This window comes from Epinephelus moara, chromosome 17 (genome assembly GCF_006386435.1).
Source record: "Epinephelus moara isolate mb chromosome 17, YSFRI_EMoa_1.0, whole genome shotgun sequence".
Lineage (NCBI taxonomy): Eukaryota > Metazoa > Chordata > Actinopteri > Perciformes > Serranidae > Epinephelus > Epinephelus moara.
Genome location: NC_065522.1, coordinates 26,961,031 through 26,982,726, shown reverse-complemented (window position 1 = coordinate 26,982,726; position 21,696 = coordinate 26,961,031). Strand labels below are relative to the sequence as shown.

Genomic DNA, 21,696 nt, shown 5'->3' with positions numbered 1-21,696 from the left:
TTTTAATTAATCCATCACAGTAATGTAACCTATTATAAATTACTTTTCTGACAAATGTGTTGCCAAAAAGACATTTCTGCACAAAAAAAGATGCAAAGCAACAGAGTAAATGTTAGATTCTATTTAAACTTTTTATTTCCAAAAAAAAAAAATCACCTACATTTGTTTTTTTAAGATTATTATTTGGGGCGTTTTTGCCTTTATTGATTAGACAGCTAAGCGTGAACAGGGGGGAGAGAGAGGGAGCAACATGCAGCAAAGGGACGTCAGAATCTTTTACTTTTTTAAGTAGCTGTAATAAAACTGTTATAAAAAATAAATCTCAGAGCAAAATTAAGCAAACTTTATTTTCAAATACGGGTATTGGGTACGTTAAGATCACTTTAAGAAGCAGCACTGGCATATGTCAAGCTCTGGCTCAGGATAAACAAATACTGTCAAATGAGACCAGATAAAAGTTAAAAGAGCCTTTAATCTGTGTTTGCACTGGAACAGAGGTGTGGTCACAGCAGACTGATCAGGTAGAAAGGTATGATTTCCCCAGGCAGTATCAGCTGCAGGAAAGTTGCAGTAGAACTCGAATGTAAAGTGTAATTTTAAGGCAAGATGTAAATGAAACTTTTGTTTGCACTGCCGTCTATGCTCAAACATTCACTCTCAGTATTGTTCCCTTTAATAGTGCATGTTGTCTCACTACTCATTTTAGTCTTGTCTAATCATGTAAAGATATGAGGCCGTCTGAGGTCAGCAGAAGTGAATGGAAAGATATTGGCAGGAGGGCAAACCTGTTTGTAGCAATGAATCTCGCTGGGCTGAAAGTGAAAGTGTTCCTTAAATAGGTTTTTAAAATGTGATGTCTGATGTCCTATAAAACATAATAATAATTTAAATAATCTAAAGCCTCCAAGCAGTGAAATAAATTGTGAAAACACTCACTCAGTGTTGATTTTTTTAATCATAATAAAATGTTTTCAAAACATGAATGCAAAGGTGATTTTGTACATTAATATTGAAGCATTTTACCAACATAAATAACTGTAAAAATGATATGAGTAACAACAGCAATAAAACACATATGACATCAACACTACTGATAATAAATTAAATATAATAACACAGAACTTGATTTGGCAGCAGTTCCCATTGAGTTTTGATAGACTGCTGAAGTCATGAAGACCGTCGCGTCTGACCAGCAGAGCACCACAGAACAAACACAGTGAAGAATAAAATACACAAAACACCTGTAAATTCAAAATGCATCATTAAACTACAACTACAGCACCTTTGTTGTTAAACAGTCTTTATCTGTGAAGTTTTCTTATTAGTTCATCAAAACTTCTCTTTGTCCGTCGGCTTCCACCTGAGAGGACAGACACTGAGGTGTCATGGCTTGATGTGGTTACCGGGGCAACCAGACGATGCTGTCACAAGTCTGTGAGGCAGACGCTGGAAGACGTCTCGACGTAGATGCACCCTTGGTATCCTGAATGTGACTGGCCGCCTCGCAGATCAATCACATGGCTCCGACTCCTCTCGGACTCTGCCGTCTGGAGTCGAGTCCCACCGAGCACGGAGTCCCACAGCCGACCTCTGCTCCATAACTGCACACAGCAAGACAAGATTAACTGTGTGTGCGTATTATCCATGTGTGTATGAGAGCAACCCAGTCAGCAGAAAATAATGTTGGCATTGTACGTTTCTGCAACTGCAAACTGTTTCCGTTTTTGTGTTTTAGGGACACATTGCTGCATTTTCAGTGGTGACTGTGCCATTAAAACTACTTGGTTTATTTTTAGTGAGACATCAGGGCATTTCCAGCAGCAATAGTGTCACCAAGACTGCTTGTTTTTTGTGAGATATCTGCTACATTTGCAGCACCAATTGTGCTCCATAAATTGGGTGTTTTTTAGCGAGACGTCACTGCATTTCCAGCCGCAATTGTGCCACAAATACAGTTTTTCTTTTGGGGCACATCACTGCATTTCCAGCAGAGATTTTGCAGCCAAAACTGTGTATATTTTTAGTGAGAACTCAGCAGCATTTCCAGCCGCGATTGTGCCACCCAATCTATTTTTTTTAGGTACACATTGCTGCATTTCCAGCACCTATGCCACCAAAACTGTTTTTTTTTTCTTGTGAAACATCGAGGCATTTCCAATAGCAATTGTGCCACCAAATCTGTTTTTTATGCCCTCTATACACTGTGCGATTTTAGCAATCTTATAAGACCATTGCATGACACACTGTGCGATGTTGATCTAGTAAACTTTGGTACGACGTCAAGTTTGACGTGTGCAGATTGTACGATGGCCGTTTACTACTCAATCGCAGGTTACGACGTACCTCAATATGCAACGTCATCAGCATACGTCATCCATCTGCGCCACCATAGGTAGCTTGCTCACCTGGAAGTTGCAGTTCCTCCGCAATTTCCTTCCATGCAGCGTCTTTTTTCTCGCGCTCATGATAGCAGCTGGACCACCAGCTCCACCAGCTCCACCAGCTCCACCAAACTTTCCTCTTTCTGGGAGTTCCACAGACTTCTTTTTGTTTGTTTTACCTCCATGGCAAGCAAACATTTGTTTGGGTTTAGCGCTGGTGTCGCGGTGACCATTGTGTCATTCCATGCTGCATTTCTATTGGTTGATTAGTAGACGTAGGTCGTAGCAGCTGTCAAACTGTGAGATAGTCATCCTTAATTTCTGACACCATCAGAATTTTATCTCAGGTTATCTTTGGTCGCAAGACGTTGACAACGGCCGTCCTTGAACCTGTCTCACAGTGCAACGTAAGACCACCATTTTAGAGCCACGACCAAAGATATCGCCACGTTTCTCCCACGATGGTCATCTATCGTCTGGGACAGCCCAAAATCGCACAGTGTATACCAGCCATTAGGGACACATTTCTGTATTCCCAGCAGTGAATGTACCACCAAAACTGGTTGCTTTTTAGTGAGACATCGACGGGATTCCAAGTGGTGATTTTGCCACTAAAACTTTTCTTTTCTTTAGTGAGATACTGGGGCATTTCCAGCAGCAATAGCGTCACCAAAAGTGCTTGTTTTTAGTGAGATATCTGCGACATTTGCAGCACCAATTGTGTTCCATAAATTGGGTGTTTTTTAGCAAGACAATATCTCTAGAATAATTGAGGGAATCCTTTCAAATTTGACACAAACGTCTTCTTGAACTCAACAATGTACTGATCACATTTTGGTAATCATAGGCCAAAGGTCAAGGTCCTGTTTTTTTCTTTCTCATGAACATGATATCTCAAGAATGCCGTGAGGGAATTTCTTCAAATATGGCACAAACGTCAAATTGGACGCAATGATGAACTGATTAGATCTTGGTGGTCACAGGTCAAGGTCACCGTGGCCTTGTGTCCATCTCATTCTTGTGAACACAATATCATCTCAAGAACGCCCTGAAGGAATTTCCTCAAATTTGGCACAAATGTCCACTTGCACTTAACAATGAACTGATTAGATCCTTGTGGTCACTGTAACCTGGTCTGTCTCATTCTCATGAATGCAATATCTCAAGAATACCCTGAGGGACCTCTTTCAAATTTGGCACAAATTTTAATTTGGAGTCAACAATGAGCTTGGTAGTTGGTGGTCAAAGTTCAAGGTCACTGTGACCTTGAATCCGTCTCATTTCTTCTGAACATAATCTCTCAAGAAGACCTTGAGGACATTTTCTCAAATTTGGCACAAAGAGCAGGTTGGACTCCAGTCACTAATTAGATTTTGTTGGTCAAAGGTCAAGGCCGCTGTCACCTTGTGTCCATCTTTTTCTTGTGAACGGATATTTCAAGAATACCATGAGGGAATTTCCTCAGATTTGGCACACTTTAACTTGGATTCAACAATGAACTGATTAGAAGTTGGTGGACAAAAATTTCCAGCAGCGACTGTGTTTCAACATAGCTGCTACAAAATAACATACAAATGTGACATATCTGTGATTTGCAATAAGCGTACAATGCAACACTCATTCTGGCGATTGGGTTGGTGTGAGACGGAGGGAATATGAATGTGTCAAACCTCGATAGAGATGTGTGTGCTGGGGTATCTCCTGTAGAAGATGGTTCTGAGGTTGAACTCAGGGTTTCCCTCCGCCTTGAAAACCCGCGTCCTTACGGTGTCGTTCTCACATCGCACTATGGCGTAAACATCTGGAGCTGTGGATCATAACACACAACAAGCTTGTCATGGTGTGTTTTTCTTGCTTTTTTTCTGCCCTCTTCTGTGTGTAAACCCAGAGGAGATGTGGTGCTGTGAGGAGCCACCTGTCTGTTTGGGAGGGCAGAGTCCTGACGCCCTGCGGAGGTAGACTGTGGTCACCACAGTGGGTTGAGGTAGAAAACACTGGAAGACAGAGGGAGATGGCAAATCCTCCCTCAGTTCCCTACACACACACACACACACACACACACATTAAGTTAAATCTGTGAACAAGAAACATACTGTTACTGTAAAAGTGAAAGAAATTATCTGCAATATTTTTGTAGAAAAATCCTTTAAAAAATTCTGAAATTCTGCATGTGAGGAATTTTGTAAATTTTTCTGTTTTGTGTATTTTTTTTCCACTTTATATGTTTTTTTCTTTTTCCTAGTGCTTTTTTAATTCAATTTTCTTTCCTGGTTTTCTCTTTCACCATGAAAAATATCATAAGAATGGTAGAATTATCAATATCATCATGTGTAAACAAGTTTAAAATCCACATTATTGCAGTATATAGATATTTAAATACATGTACTGCATCTGTGCAAACTCATATCGACTTAATTGTTTAATCTGAATTGAATTATGGAGAATTTATATTTATTGTTTTAAATATTTGGTTGTAATCCTCTGGAAAGCACATACAGGAGTTTCTATTTCCATTTTTACAAATTATGTTGCCTGAAATTTTTTTAACGGATTTTAAAAAGCATAAGAAACCTTTTTTTTTCCACACACAAACTTCCTGACACACCTGAGTCGGATGTGGGAATGGGAGAAGAGGCGTAGCAGGAAGCGTCCTGTGGCGCCCGGCAGGAAGGTGGTGGGCAGCACGACGTAGCGACCTGGAGTCAGCGTCCCCCTCAGCGTCACACTGCGGGAGTCCATGTAAACCGAGCTGGCTGCCTGCTCCACCACACACTGCACCCGGCTGCAGCGGTTCACCTCCACCTGGGCCAGCAGAGGGCAGCAGGTAAATTATCTTTGTATAGGAACTGAAAAGGTGTCACAGTTTGGCCGCTGAACTGCTCACCTTCAGCACCTCAAAACCGATAGGCAGGTTTTCCCCTCCTCCATCTTTCCTTCGTATCCTCCTGTCCTCCTGCTGCAGACAGATAAGCACCTCCTCCTCTTTGCGTCTCACCTCAAACATGAACTAGAAAGCCAGACAGAAAAATGCTTTAAACTTCATACACCTATTGAAATAATAAAAGATTCTGCTTCTTGTACCTGTGGATTGTGCAGGAAAGTGTCTCTGTGGTTGATGCATCCTCCACATCGACTCGTCTTGTCCATCTGTTCCTCCCATTCTCCAACCTCTCCACCATCATCTTCTTTTGTCGCTTTTTTGACAGCCTTGTCTCGCTCACACCTCCCTCCGTTCTCTCCCTTCTGCTGAATCTCCCCAAGTCTGGCCTCCTTCCGGTTTCCCCGCTGCTTGGTCCCTCCAGGTTTGGCGTTGTTGTTCTTGCCCAAGTTCAGCGTGTGGTTGCTTTGGTGGAGGACGGTGGACGGGCGTGTTCCCAGGGAAGCAGGAGCCGGAGCCCACTCCCCATACTCACGCACTTCCTTCCAGTGAGAGCTCGGCCACAGCAGAGCCCTCTCCACCAGCCGGCACACCACCACGTCTGTGAAGTAGTGACAGAAATCCTCGAAATCCATCCTGAGGAACAGAAAGGAAAAACTAGCATGAGATTGACTGGACATTTGTATCAAGAATCAACAAGATAAATAAATATAAATCATGCTAAATGTCCACTTTTTAAATTTAGGCATCTGTGCCTGAGAGACATGGCTGGAGGCATTGTATTTTTGGGGTTGTCCATCCGTCCCTACTTCTGGCCCATTCTCATGGACACAATATCTCAAGAATGCCTTGAGCAAAATTCTTTCAAATTTGGCACAAACGTCCACTTGAACTCAACAATGTACTGATTCAGTTTTGGTAATCATAGGCCAAAGGTCAAGGTCTTGATTTTTCTCTTTCTGATAAACATACTATCTCAAGAATGCCGTGAGGGAATTTCCTCAAATTTGGCACAAATGTCCACTTGCACTTAACAATGAACTGATTAGATCTTGGTGGTCACTGTAACCTGGTCTGTCTCATTCTCATGAATGCAATATCTCAAGAACACCCTGAGGGGCCTCTTTCAAATTTGGCACAAAATTTTAACTTGTACTCAACAATGAACTGATTAGAAAGTGGTGGTCAAAGTTCAAGGTCACTGTGACTTTGAATCCGTCTCATTTCTTCTGAACATAATCTCTCAAGAAGACCTTGAGGACATTTTCTCAAATTTGGCACAAAGAGCAGGTTGGACTCCAGTCACTAATTAGATTTTGCTGGTCAAAGGTCAAGGCCGCTGTCACCTTGTGTCCATCTTATTCTTGTGAACGGATATTTCAAGAATGCCTTGAGGGAATTTGGACGTAACAATGAACTAATTAGAAGTTGGTGGTCAAAGGTTAAGGTCACTTGTGAACATCATCTCTCAAAGAGGTCTTGTGGAAATTCTCAATTTTGGCACAAATGTCTAGTTAAACTCAATGATTAACTGATTTGATTTAAGTGGTAAAAGTCAAAGTTTATGACCTTGCGTCCGTCTCATTCTTGTGAATGCGCGATATCTTAATCCCTCAAATTTGGCACAATTGTCCACTTGAACTCAAGGATGAACTAATTAGAATTTGGTAGTCAAAGGTTGCCTTATAGGTGACCTTATAAAACATGATTTTGGCTATACCTCAAGAATTCGTAAGCTAATTATGACAAAATTTCACACATATGTCTAAGTGGATAAAATGATGAGGTGATGACATTTTATATCCAAAAGGCCAAAGGTCAACTTCACTGTGACATCATAAAGTCCTGCAAAAACACTTCTCTGGCCATTATTCAATGTCATATCTCAGGAACAGAAGGGGAGACATTTGGTCAGATACTGAGTTGGTGACACTAATCTTGGGTGTTCATCTTGAAAATGCAAATCCTTTGTAGGAACATCTGTATTATAAGCACTGTCTGCAGTCATTGCTACATATGAGTCTGGACAGACATCGATGTGAACTGTAACTGTAAGTTGATTGGTTCTCATTGGCATATTACCGCAAGTTGGTAATTCGAGTTTATTCATTATTTTATGTGGACATCTGGAAAATTGGAGCTACATTACTGGAGGGAAATGGGGATCCAAACAAATGATAAAGAATGAAAATCTACCAGAACTCCCCGACGTCTCGAACAATGAGGCCCATCTTCTCCCTCTCTGCACGACTCATCTGTTGCCACTGCTGTGACCTGCAGGGGGTGCAAAAGTACAACAATGTGAAAGGCAGCAGAAAAAAAGCTGCAAGGTCCAGCACACTGGAAATGACGTGAAAAGTACAAGTAGCGTTTCAACTTCTGGAAACCTTTATAGGTCCATTTTGGCCATTTTCAGAGTTTCTCAGACTTCCATAATGTAAACGCCAGATGTCCCCTTGTAAAACAACTCCAACACGATTGTAAAATGTCAGAAACTGTAATTATAAAATGTTGTAAAACAGACTGACACTGTTAAATGTCAGCAGAGGCTTAATCCCCACAGCTCCAGCAAAATGTGTGATGTACTCAGCAGTCAGAAATGTGGCAGATGAAGCCAGTACAGAGTACAGAGTTCCCTTACCTCTGACTCCAGGCACCTGTCCAGTCCGTGGTGCCCCATGGGTTCCTCATGCGCACCATGAAGAGTCGGGACATCCAGCCTGTCTTCTGCAGCTTCTCGCCCAGCCTCACCTTCCTCACTGCTGTGATCCCATAGGCGTGTCCTCGCACCAGACCGCAGTCCAACACCGACTCTACTGTCTCCCCCTCTGCTGGCTGAGAAATATTGTACAAATATGCTAAATTCATTTCATCTTAGTCACCACATTTCTAACATATCATGCATCTCTTTTGTTTGAAGATACTCAAAGATGCTGGGCCGTACCCGAATGGAGCAGGTGATGAGGGCTTTACGTTCATGAGCCTTAGTTAACGTCTGGAAGAGCACCCTCCTCTGGTCACTGTGCAGGCTGAGGGCCTCACGATCCAGGCTGAGGGGCTCTGAAACCCCGCCAGTGAAGTCGATCAGTGCCTCTGTAGTGTTTCCTCCCTCCAGAGCCTCGTAGCAGCCGTTCAGCCTACAGAGTAACCAGATATAGACTGAATGAATGATTAATGGCTGTGCCCCTCGTCTCCCTTTTTCATGTCCCACTCTACAGGTGTATGTTTGTTATAGAGCTGGGACATTTTAAAAATAAAATTGGTGCATGTCCAATAAGTGTGGATTGATTATGAGAGTGGTTGCCTATGAGGTTATGGAGATATAGGCAGTTTCTTAAATGTTAGGGGATGCATACTGGGTATTCATTAAATGGATAGGGTGTGGGGCGTTGCTTTAATCAATACTTCCATGTGGTTGCTATGGCTTTTGGTGCTGGTAGGACTTTAGTAGATGGTTGCCTCGGTGTTTTGGATGATAATGATGATTATGGTGACCAAATTGCCAGAAAGAAATGTTGGTATTGTACATTTTTGCAAACCACGGATAGGTTACATTTGCAGGTTCTTATCGCATATGTTGAAACATATGGTTCGGCACAAAAACCATTTGGTTGTGGTCAGGAAAAGCTAATGTTTCCACTTAAAATACCTAGTTTTGGGGGCATAATCTCTACTGGAAAAGCAGCAATGTCATAGTAAAAACAACAGTTTCTCGTGGCACTATTTGTGCTGGAAACACCGCGAGGGTTTGCTGCAAAACACCCACGTTTGATGCCTTAAAACCTGCTTGTTGTTTGTTGGTACTGAACAGTGGTCTGCAGCTTGGCAGGTGTCTCGCCTAGGTGACATGCCATCGGCCATCCCCTCCACCTCCCGATGGCAAAGTCAGCTCATGTACTACGTCATGTTGGAAACGTCGATATAATATCTATGAAGCGTACAAAAGCAACATATTCATGGTTTGCAGAAACATACAATCCCAACATTTCTTCTGGTGGCTGGACTGGGCGACTGCAGGTGCAAAAGGAATACTGTATTGTTTCTTTCACCAGATGAGAACATTGATGTTGGACTTGGTGCCACTGTTCATTACATAGGTCTGTTCCCAGGCATTTTTGGTTTAGATAGGGATACTTGGATTGGCCAAACCCATGGACCCGCAAGCAATTCTTTAGCAAGAATCCAGGTCAGAAGAACGTCAATCAAGGCACAATGTTTTAATAAAAGCTTAGTAAAAGATGAGAAAATCCCACTTTTGTACAAATATCTAATAGTCCCTATGCCATTACCGAAAGGAGAATGGGTGTTTTGTCAGGATGTCGTAAACGTTTGTATAGAAAACTAGAAACCAGAGGGGTTAGCAATAGTAGACCAGGTCCTGCAAGGTCCTTACTTAGCATAGGCCTTCTCCAACAAGGCGCTCCAAAATTCTCGTGGTGTGGCCGAGCGGCAGAAGAGCAGCACTCCATCCGCGCTGACCGGCAGGCGGTCGTCCACGACGACATCCATCCAACGGCCGAGTCTCCAGAACCGGAAATGGAAGATTCCTGCGTACAGGTCAGGATGCTTTGGATTCCACTCCTGGTCCACATGGTCTGGGATTACCTGGAAGGAGGACGATAAGAGGAGGGCGATAAGATGAAGCCGTGAAGGAAGGAAGAAAAGAAGGGAAGAAAGAAAGAACAACAAAAACACAACCTTCTTCCACAGAGATGGCTCAGATGCTAGGCAGGAAATCGCAGCCACCATCCAGCAGTTACCCAGACTGCCTTGATGCAAGTCACGAGTGCTGATGCCATCCACAAACAGACGCGGGTCCTTACATATCTCCTGGTGCAGGATCAGAAGAAAAAGACATTAAGTTTCTTACATAAAAAATGCTTTAAACCTGCATTATTTGAGTTTTGGCCACTTGGGACAGCAACAGTTGCTATTTACATATTAAACAGACAAAGAGGAACATTAGCATTAATTTGAAGTCGTGTTTCTGCCTACATGACAAATGTAAGTCTAATATTCACTATCAATTTAGCCTACACTGCTACATGTAGCTACATGCTGACATCAGGGAAACAAGTAATCTTGGCTGCAGATGTTGTTAATTTCTCTCCAATTTTGGATCACATTACAGTCATGCCCTGGCTATGAGTACACTGCTACATGTAGCTTTATGCTAACATCAGGGAAATATGTAATCTTGGTTGCTACTGTTGTTAATTTCTACCCAATTTCCGATTATATTTCTGTTAGAACATGTCGGGTTGTGAATATTTGGTTTAGAAGCTTAATATTGTGATTTGTAACAGGAGACAGTGCTACTATACAGTCATTCAATAGCTGCGAGTACACTGCTACATGTAGCTTTATGCTTACATCAGGGAAACATGTAATCTTGGCTGCTGATTTTGAGACTGTCTCCCCAGTTTCGGATCATATTCCTGCTGGAACATATCTGGTTGTAAAGATTTTGGTTTTGAAGCTTTCATTGGTGATTTTTAATGTGAGAAAGTGGCCCGTTACTGTCATTCTCCAGCTGCAAGAACACTGCTACATGTAGCTACATGCTAATGGTTGCTGATGTTGTTAATTTCTCCCCAATTTTAGATCATATTCCTGCTAAAACATGTCTGCTTGTGTTTTAAAGTTTGTATTGGAGATTTTTTTAATGGTTAAAAAGCGCCACATTTCTCTGGGGCTTAAAAAGACAGGAGCTAAAATGGAGCATTTCAGACAGAGGGTGAATACAGGTGCTTCAGCACAGACAGTATGAGGAAAATAAAGTGTTTTTTATACATTAAAGCATGTAAACCTGTTTTAGTAGAGACCCAAAATACAAATATGAACCTGAAATTGAGCATAATAGGTGCCCTTTAAATAAACTCTTATTAATGACTGCAACAGTTAGCAGTGTCACAGTGTTTTATGAGGCCTGAGAGTGTCAGAGCACTGCTGAAGAGACAGATCCTGTCTGTGTGGATCTGTTGATCTCACTTTGGACAGGGTCAGGTAACAGTAGAGGTGCTGCCGGACACACACACACACACACACACACACACACACACACACACACACACACACAGGCAGGAAAATACACACTGGGTGGTCATAACCTCTTTGGATGTAACTTCAGACAAGATATGTACCTTCCTTGTGATGATATCAGCTTCATAACAAGTAGGAGGCCACCTGGATTGTGACAGTTCAGGGGAAGTTACAGAGTGTGTCAATGCAGTTTCTGTGTGTGTGTCAGCAGAGGAAGGTGACAGATGTCGTCCTATCATCCGACTCCCTGTTGATACACGCTTAAAATACCTGAGTGGAGCATTAGCAACACAATACCATTAACCCTTTCTCTTCAGCTCTGAGTCAGCAAATTAAGTGGCAGCAGGGTTTCACATTAACACTAAAGGTTTGGCCCACATACTGAATGAACCTGATGCACTACTGATCACACGACAGACATTTCTCAATTTGAAGCTAAACTAGAAAAGACAGATTTTTACCAGCCGTGACAACGTCGTGACAGCTGGTATTGTGTTCACCTTGTGAGTGCAACCGTGCAAGATGCAGTCATGAGATGTGAAAGCTGTGAAGGCTGAGTTTGAAGATGAGTGCAGTCCAAGCAAGTTCTTGGAAGTAGGGGGACAGGAAGTAGGAAAGAGGCCATTAGCAATTCCACTTTATGCCCCTGGCCCACATTCATTTTCAGTGCATGACGGTCTATTTTTTTTTTTTTTATCGAGTTCAGTGCAATTCATTGATGAATTGAAGGCATCTGTATGTCTTGAAAAGTCTTAAACAGCATTGAACCCCTCAAAAAAGGCCATAGAGTTTATTTAAAAAAAAATCATTTACAAAGGTTTTTTTTCCACATTTTTCCTACTTGCATACACAGTATTAGTATGACTTATCACATAATTTTTATCAGGGTTAATCCATCCATCAATTTTCAGGTCACGTTTAATGATTAAAGCCTTTTATGTTTTTCCTTATTTTCCTTTCATATCAAACATGGCCAGTTTAATGAGGTAATAACGAGGTAAACGTATATAAAACGTAAGGCATGTGTGCAAACCCCTCAGGCGTCACCATTTCAATGCTGTGTGTCTGACAGATTTCCTTACATGGTCATCTGCTAAAGACAAGTACACTGCTACATGTAGCTACACGCTAACACCAGGGAATCATGTACTCTTGGCTGCTAATTTCTCCCAAATTTCAGATCATATTCCTGCTGGAACGTGTCCAGTTGTCAAGAATTTGGTTCAGAAGCTTTTATTGGTGATTTTTAAGGGGAGAAAGTGCTGATATACACAATCAATTCACGCAAGTACGCTGCTACATGTAGCTATATGCTAATGTCAGGGAAACATGTAATCTTGGTTGCTAATGTTGTTAGGTTCTCCCTGACTTTGGATCATATTCCTGCTGGAACATGTCTGGTTGTGAAGATTTTGGTTCAGAAGCTTTTATGTGTGATTTTTAATGGGACAAAGTACTGCTATACTCTGTAACAGTCATTCCTCAGCTGCAACTACACTGCTACATGTAGCTACATGCTAACATCAGAGAAAGTAATTTTGGTTGCTAATGTTGTTAATTTCTCCTCAATGTTGGATGATATTGCTGCCGGAACTTGTCTGGTTGTGTTTAGAGCTTTTATTTATGATTTTTCACAAGTACGAAGTGCCACCATTCTTTGCTACAGTCATTCCCCAGCTTCAAGTACCGTGCTACATGTAGCTACATGCTAACATGAGGGAAACCAGTTATCAGCTGAAGTTGTTCCATGTTTAAGGGAAAGAAGTTTGGGGTTTTGACTTGCAATCCGTCATTTCTCCCCAATGTGTACGTTATATAAAATTCTTCCCGAAACTGAAAAAATGTCCAGGTCATCAGAAACAAAAGACAACAGTCACCTCTTGTGACAAAATGCTTCTAATGTTTCTGTCGTCTCTATTATTCATTTCTGCTAAAATATCACTAAAACATGTTTATGCTTGGCTGTATAATCATTTTTTTTTGTTTAAACATGCCTAATCTATTTCCTAATAAGTCCTTGCACTATAAATTTGTTTTTGGCTATTGACACCGGTCAATAAATAATGTAGCCTTGACTTTAACCTCCCATATCATTGCCACCGTTAAAGGCCTCTTAGCTTACCATAGCCACAATAAACACCTACACTTATACACATCTACTCCCCTCTCAACACTGTGCTAAAATCACCTGGGCTATTTAAATTGACTGCTGCTTTATCTAAACTCAACTGTACACACACACTAACAGAGTGGTCCATCGGCAGCATGCGCCACTTGCTCCCTGAGGGCTAAGGTTTCACTGCCCAACATGTCTCCTATAATAGAAAGTGCTTTAATTAACCCCAATCTGATGGAAATATAATGTGATCCGACCACTTGATTTAGATGTGGGAGCAGGGGAGATATATTTGTAAAATAACTGTTGTTGTTTGAACTGATTTGACCTGGGTAATTCTGGCAATGCAGATGTGTAAAAAAATTCATATCTATTTTGATATAGCCTAATTTTAGGCGGCTTCTCCCCCCGTGTCACACTCACCCTCGGCCTCTTCCAGGTCAGTCCCGGCGGGGGCTCCCTCTTGTAGAAGAGGGACTGGGCGGTGGCGGGGAACAGGGAATCTTTGAAGAGCGCACCTCGACGCAAGTAGGCCCGCCTCAGCGTGTGAAAGCTTTGGCCCTGGAAGTTGTGCACTCGTTCGGGCATTGCGGCTGGAGAGGAGAGGCTTTAGGAAAGTTGGACAGAAGAGGAGAAGTGGGACAGATGAATCACTCGGCCATGCTACATGAAGCAGTATAGGGTTACACTGACAGCATATTGAGTGGGGTGTAATTATAAAAACATCCCCACTGGTCAAAACCTTGATGATACGTTTATATCAGTTTCAAATTGAAACACACACAGTGACATGAAGTCAGAGACAGGTCGCACAACCACTACTGTCACAGGCTGCTGTTACCAGACACAAAGGCAGCATTTATGCTATGACAAAACTTCCTTTGTTCAAAAACATGACCTGCCATACCCTGAGGAACGACTTGAAACCAAAATCCAAAACCTTGCAGCAACCGTAATACTTCAATTATACTGTACCATAATATATGGTAAAACACTGTAAAATACTATAAAACACAGTAAAACACCGTAAAACACTGTAAAATACTGTAAAACACCATAAAATACCGCAATGCCATAAAACTTTAAATACTGTGAAACTTCATTTAAAAGCCTAGTCCCGATTAAATACCCAGTCCTTATTACTAGCCAGGTGTAGCTACACATTTTGACAAATAAAGGCCTGTCTCAATTAGAGGCCTGGTCTGTTTGCCAAGCGGTTCATTTTTTTTTTACAGAAGTTCACTGGATGTATAAAAACAGGTTGTTGACAACAGTCAAAATAATGTGTCAATTTCTCGATTACGCTGTTAGTTTAAATATTCCTCCAGCCCATAAGGGTCCTCAGATCAAAAGAATCAAAGGATTTTTCATAAAAATGAATCCAAGTTGTGAGGATTGTTTTAACAGGATAAAGTGATTTTTGTAGTAATATTCACACTGGTTGAAATAAACAATTTGATTGTATTTCCTGATCTTTGCTGAGCAACAGTTTTGTGTGAAAGGAATTAAAGGCCTGTCCCAAATATACGCCTGTTGATTTCAATGATTTAAGCAAATAATAGCCCGGGCTATTAATTTAAGTTGTACAGTGTATTTGCACAGTTTAAACATTTCATATCAATGTTTCTGAAGTGATGTACTATGTGAGCTGACGTTGTCATCGGGAGGTGGAAGGGAAGATGCCTGCCAAGCTGCAGACCACTGTTCGAGACCAAAAAACAGTGGAGTGGAGTTTTAGGCACCAAACATGGTGGTTTTTAGCAACCAGTCGCTGTTATTCCAGCTGGAATACTGCTGCAAAATTTTCTTTTTTCACTGAGACATCACCGGGTTTCCTGCTAGGATAGTGCCACAAAAGGCAGGACAATTGCATGAAAACTAGGCACTTTCACCCAAAACATTAACTTAGATTTTTGTCACAAATCTTCTGAAACCTTTAATTTTAAGCGAGTCATTGCTGTGTTTCCAGGGGCTTTTTAGGCTCCAAACATGGTGGGTGCTTTGTAGTGACTCTTGGCTGTTTTTCCAGCCAGCATAGTGCCATGCCAAGTGGACGTTTTTATCAAGACATCAGGAATTGTGCCACCTAAACCAAATATTTTCAGCCAAAACATAATCTATTTCTAATCATAAGTGTTTTTTGTGCCTAAACATAACCACACATTATTAATCAGAGCACTGCTGAAACATAAAGTTCCATTACGCTGTATCTGCTACATAATAATGTGCAAATGAAACACACATGTGGTTTGCAGTAACGTACAATGTCAATATTTATTTATTTATTTTTTTGCCGATTAGATTGGATTTTTAGTTCCTTTTCAATGTTTCTTTTTGTATTTTTTGCCTGTAACTATGTGTTTGTTTTATGCTTTTTTTAATATATATGTGAGATTCTTTATCTTAACTGGGTGCTCCTGGTTTAATAAAATAAAATAAAACAAAACAAAACAAAACAAAACAAAACAAAACAAAACAAAACAAAACAAAACAAAACAAAACAAAACAAAACAAAACAAAACAAAAAAAAACAAAACAAAATGTTTTGTTTTTTTTTCAAAATTTGTTCGATACGACTGCAAATATGAACGTCAACGGACGTCTAAAGGGTTACAAGGCTCCTGGTAGAGTTAGCTGAGGGTCCTGTAGGGTCAGTGTGTGTGTGTGTGTGTGTGTGTTGGGGGATAGGGTGAGGAGAGCAATAAGGTAATGGTACCGTTTTAGTCATCAGTGATATGACCTGCTGGGGTCAGCAGCATGTGTGTGTGTGTGAGCATCAACCAGTGTGTGTGCAGTGTGATTCTGTGTCAGGGTGAGTATGCCAGGTGTGTGTGTGTGTGTGTGTGTGTGTGTTGATGGCGGGGTCATCTCAGGGTCTTGCTGTGCGGAGAGGAAAAGCAGAGATGAAACCGTGCAGGGTTTGCAGATACCGATCAGGTCAGCGTCATTAATTATGAGCCAGGTTTTGTTTTCCTTGTATCAGATTTATGCAGCGAGACAAATAAACACGAGAAAAACACATGAACTCATTCACGATCCAGGATTAACGACCGCATGACAAATTAATGGCTTATCATGTTTTAATGATCGCAGCAAGCGAATACATCACGATATGATTATCTGATCAGTTTGAACCTAACAGACCATCAATTCTGAACGAGACGTTGCAGCTCGATCAAATTTAAATTCTCTTTTATTGTATTTTGATCACATCTAGCTGCATTGGTCCATGAATGGATTTCACAAGATGTTGACCTATGGCTAAGCCCCACCCTCAAACGCAATGAGCCAATCACAGTGTGTATAGCCATTCCCATACACTGGACGTCCATTGAAATGCATTACAGAAAGTCAGTTTTGTTCAGTTTTATGAGCTTTTTTCTGAGATTTGAAGTTTAAAAATGGTCAAACGGTGTGCATGGGGTACATGCAACTCTGACACAAGGTATCCTGAGAGGCTGGGCGACCAGGTGTATTTTTTACACTTTAAACCACATCTCAACCGAGAAAAGTGTCTCCTTTGGATAAAGTTGTGTGGTAACGTTAGACCACAACATCAACTCAACGTGAATAAGATTAACAATGATGTCTACATCTGTTCTAAGGTAAGTCAACATTGTGTTTGAGGCAACATATTGTCACTTTGCTGGAAAGAAATATAAAGTTATCTTTAACATCTCTAGCTAACGTTAGCTAAAGTTAGCCTAACGTTAGCTCCTAGCTGCGTTGTTCATCATGTCACCTTGTTTGCTGGGAGTTCATTAGCCTATTTTGTTCTAGTTTTGTACTTTGGTGATCGTACATCATTGTTAGCTGTTGTCCAAAGGGCTCTAGTTAAGCTAACGTTAACTTCTGGAGCTTAGCTTCATTAACTTATCTGTAATGGCAGAGATAACAAAGGTTGGCAAACGTTATGCTGAATGATTCAGTGTAAATACTGTAGCACCAAACTAACGGAGAGACACTCTTGGTAAAGATGGTAAAAAGGCCGTTATCCTTTTCTCATATTCTGAGCCAAAAACCTTAACTTCAGTGGCACTTTAACTTGTTGTCTTTGATGGTGACGGCAACGAGATGCGGTTCACAAGCGTACACTGTGACCTGTAAATTTAGGCTTGTAATTTAAGCTTTTCATCGACCTTCTCAACAATACAATGATGAATATATCCCTCCAATGCGTAGTTTAGGCCCTTTTGGTTACTTCTCAATGACATCTGATCGTTATGTCCCCAAAAATCATCAATTGCCTCCTGTGAAATGCCGTGTACTGTGACACCTGCCATAGCGCCGGTCACTGTATGTTGATAGTTTGTCCGAGTGAGTGGAGGGGGGCTTGGCTTAGCCATAGGTCAATTGTCAATTGTAAAAACGTGAAGCCTACACAAAAATGGGCAACCAAAAATATGTTTCAGCATGGCGCCTTTTCCCCAAATTTTGCCAAACGTTAACAGCAGTGTCTCGTCTTCAGTTTAGCTAGGACAGCTTTGGATACCAAATCCAAAAAAGGAATCAGAGGGAATTAGAGAGTTCAATAATGTGTGGACAAATTAAAGAAACACAACCAACATGGAATAATAATAATAATAATAATAATAATAATTATCACAAAAATAAATCACATATAGACAAAACAATATGGAAACTGGGGGCGTTGGTGGCGTAGTGGATAGAGCAGGTGCCCCATGTACACGGCTGTTGCAGCAGCGGCCCTTTGACTCCAGCCTGTGGCCCTTTGCTGCATGTCTCTCTCTCTCTCTCTCTCTCTCTCTCTCTCTCTCTCTCTCTCTCTCTCTCCTCTTCACACTTAACTGTCCTATCTATAAAGGCAAAAATGCCCCCAAAAATATGGAAAATGCACTTGTATCCATATAAAATTTTAGCCCAAACTTCATGTCAATAACCTGGTTGATCCCACCAGACTCTCCCTGATGACCTGTTCTGGATTTTCCCATGGTGCCCCTGTACTGCTTCGCTGTTGGCAGACGGGGGACAATCCCCATAACTTTATTATTATTAATTGTTATTTAATTATTGGTACTGGTGGTAACAGAGTAAAGGTAGGATTAGTTTTAATTTACTTTCTTCTCCCTTTTCCCAGCCGAACACAGCCTTGTCCCCTGTCAGCACTTAATCTACTGGCCTGTATTCACTTTAGTAGTCACTGTTCTTGTTGGTGTTTTGTTTTGTCTTGCAATAAAAATTAATAATAAAATAATGTGTGTTTTGCTGTTTTATACGTCATATGTTATGTTATATGTCATGTCCACACTCCTGCAAATGAATTGCCCCATTGGGGACAAAAATAAAATANGTTGGTGTTTTGTTTTGTCTTGCAATAAAAATTAATAATAAAATAATGTGTGTTTTGCTGTTTTATATGTCACATGTTATGTTATATATCATGTCCACACTCCTGCAAATGATTTGCCCCATTGGGGACAAAAATAAAATAAAATTCTAAAGTTCTTTGTATTTTCAAAAGGAAATTTAAGACTTTGGTATTGGTATTTAAATCATTTTTATCTCTGGTGTATATTATTAATTTTTTTTTTTTTTTTTATTAATTTTATTCTGTTAACTTTTATTTATAGAATTTTTGTTTTTTATTGTAATTTTTATCGTTTATTTTTGTTATATTTTATGTTTTATGTTGTTTCAATTTTGCTATGTGAAGAATTTGGGCTCATGTCTGTATAAAAGTAGCTATGTAAATGAAGGTTTTAAAAAAAGTTTAGATTCTTGCGCAGTAAAGTTCACTTAATTTGCACTTGTTATGTATTCTATGTATTTATTTTTTATTAAAATAGGTATTATCTTAGTTCTGTTTTCAATATTCAGGATACAAAATAACTTTATTTGTCCCGAGGGAAATTTGTCTTGGACATAAAAGCTGCCAGATAAAACAGAAGACATAAGACATAAGGTGTGTTTAAATACATGCAACAGTGTCGTTCATGTTACACCCTCCTTATGTCCTGTGTTTAGGAGATTCTCTGACAGAAGGATGGAAAAGTTTTTAGTGTGTTGCTGTGTGATGCTTTCAGGTGTCAGTTTTTGCTGTGCTGCGAGGCAAATTCGCCACGAAGAACAATAAAGACTGAACCTAACCGAAATGTAAATATGCTGGAAAAACAAAGAACATCTTAAGCACTATATCGTAGGCAACTGGACTTGCTTGAGTTGCCCGTTGCCTACGATGTAGCGCTTAAGATTACCATGACCTGGATGACTGAGAATCTTCATCAACAAGCAANCCACGAAGAACAATAAAGACTGAACCTGACCGAAATGTAAATATGCCGGAAAAACAAAGAACATCTTAAGCACTATATCGTAGGCAACTGGACTTGCTTGAGTTGCCTACGATATAGCGCTTAAGCTTACCATGACCTGGATGACTGAGAATCTTCATCAACAAGCAAAAAGCTCCAGTTTGAGAAGCTTTTACTCACTTACTGACTGTACTGTGCACTGTACACAACTTTAGTAAGAGGCATTTTCGTCCTCTGCCAGCATCAGAAAACATTTGACAGTCAACAATATTATTATCTAGTGTATTAAAAGAGCTGTCACCACTCTGAGTGATATCTTGGTTCAGCCCTGTGGTTTGAGCTGCCCTTGAGTTTATATTTTACTCATTAGTGACCTCATTCTGCAGCCATTTTAACTGTCAGTCATTAGATTGTGATGTACACAAGTGAGTTGTGTGTGAACTGGAGGGCGAATCCTTTACCTTGAAGTCAGACTTGAAGCTTATCCACTTGTTTCCCTGAGATGAAACTATTCCTCGAGCTCAGGCAGCAGATCCTCTGTTACGACAAATATCCAGCATCTGTCATCTCCTTGCTCCTGCTCCTCTTCGTCCCAGAATCAGCTGTTAAATGCTGATCGACACTTTCTTCTTCTGTCTGAATCTGTCAGGAGTGTGTGAGTCATTTCCACCGAGTGCTTAACTCAGTGTCATGTTGGAGATGTGTTTCACTCGGCCTGCGTGAGAAAACAGAATCAGGAACATGTCAGAGTACAATGCAAAGCTACACTGTGAGTGATGCTGCATGTTCCCTGACACCATCTCTTATGAGCGTGTGTGTGTGTGTGTGTGTGTGTGTATACGTAACAGCCTGTGGAGCTGATGCATGAGCGTGTGTGTCCATGTGCATACAGCCATGACACACAGGGGCACGATGACACACCGGTGGAGCCGAGTGCCTGTGTAACTCTACCTCCCTCCACACAGACAATAGACAGACAGTCACCTCGCTGAGTGACATAACACACCCTTACAGCTGCACAGCAGGGAAACACTGCGGTTACGCTTCAGCTTCTGAAACAGACACTTTATCCTCAGCGTGTGCACACTGTGCTGCAGCTGGATGACATAAACAAGTGTGTTTTGTGTGTGCATGTGTGTGTGTCACTCACTTCTGGTTGGTGACTGAGCACCTTTCTGTCTTCCTCTCTCCTCTGTCCTCATACTAACGTGGCCTGTGCTCCCCTCTCTTCTCGTTTTCTGCCTTATCGTCTTGGCCTCTTCTCCTCTTCCCTCATATCTTCTCCCGCTCAGACTCCTGACGTATCTGTTGCTGTCGAGTGTGTTGCCCCTGACACCTGAGAAACCAAGAGTCAAGCGCCTTCTATTTTAACCACCTCACTGCCAAATATCAAGCTAATTATTATTACCTTATTCCTGTGTGTGTGTGTGTGTGTGTGTGTGTGTGTGTGTGTGTTCAACATGAAGCAGCAACTCAGGGCTGATAGAAAACCTGTCTCAGCTACACACTTGTTCGAGGGATAAAGAGGCAAAAGATATAATTCAACAGCACTGAAAAGCTGTTGCCATAGCAACATGTAAATAAAAGCAAAAACCTTAAATAAACCTTAGAATACAGCCGTTTTATTGTCCAGCAAAACATGGCTTTTATTATATGCTCAGTAATATACATAGGAATATTTCAAAAATATGTTTTGTTGATAAATTAGGTTTATTTCATTTATGTATTTATTAACATATTTATTTCCTTTTCTTATTTATTTATTTACATACGTATTTCTTTACTTTTTATTTATTTACACATTTATTTATGTACTTATTTATTTATTTACACATTTATTTATTTACTTATTTATCTATTTATTTACACATTTATTTATTTATTTACACATATATCTATTTACTTTATTTATTTACACATTTATCTATTTACTTATTTACACATTTATTTATTTACTTATTTATTTATTTACACATTTATTTCTTTACTTATTTATTCATTTATTTC

The 21,696-nt window shown here is 40.6% G+C and overlaps 1 protein-coding gene across 1 annotated transcript; it reads right to left on the bottom strand.

Moving 5' to 3' along the window:
* Positions 1 to 1,095: 1,095 nt before the first annotated feature.
* LOC126404454 (calpain-5-like) lies at positions 1,096 to 20,951 on the bottom strand. The gene is made up of 14 exons (XM_050067678.1): positions 20,840 to 20,951; positions 20,151 to 20,404; positions 13,841 to 14,024; positions 9,958 to 10,089; positions 9,653 to 9,864; positions 8,204 to 8,396; positions 7,901 to 8,094; positions 7,456 to 7,533; positions 5,463 to 5,895; positions 5,266 to 5,388; positions 4,987 to 5,183; positions 4,297 to 4,415; positions 4,052 to 4,188; positions 1,096 to 1,601 (listed from the first exon to the last, which is right to left on the bottom strand). The coding sequence occupies exons 3-14, from the start codon at positions 14,003 to 14,005 to the stop codon at positions 1,425 to 1,427; spliced, it is 2,160 nt and encodes a 719-aa protein (XP_049923635.1). The 5' UTR covers positions 14,006 to 14,024; positions 20,151 to 20,404; positions 20,840 to 20,951; the 3' UTR covers positions 1,096 to 1,424.
* Between the last annotated feature and the right edge of the window lie 745 nt (positions 20,952 to 21,696).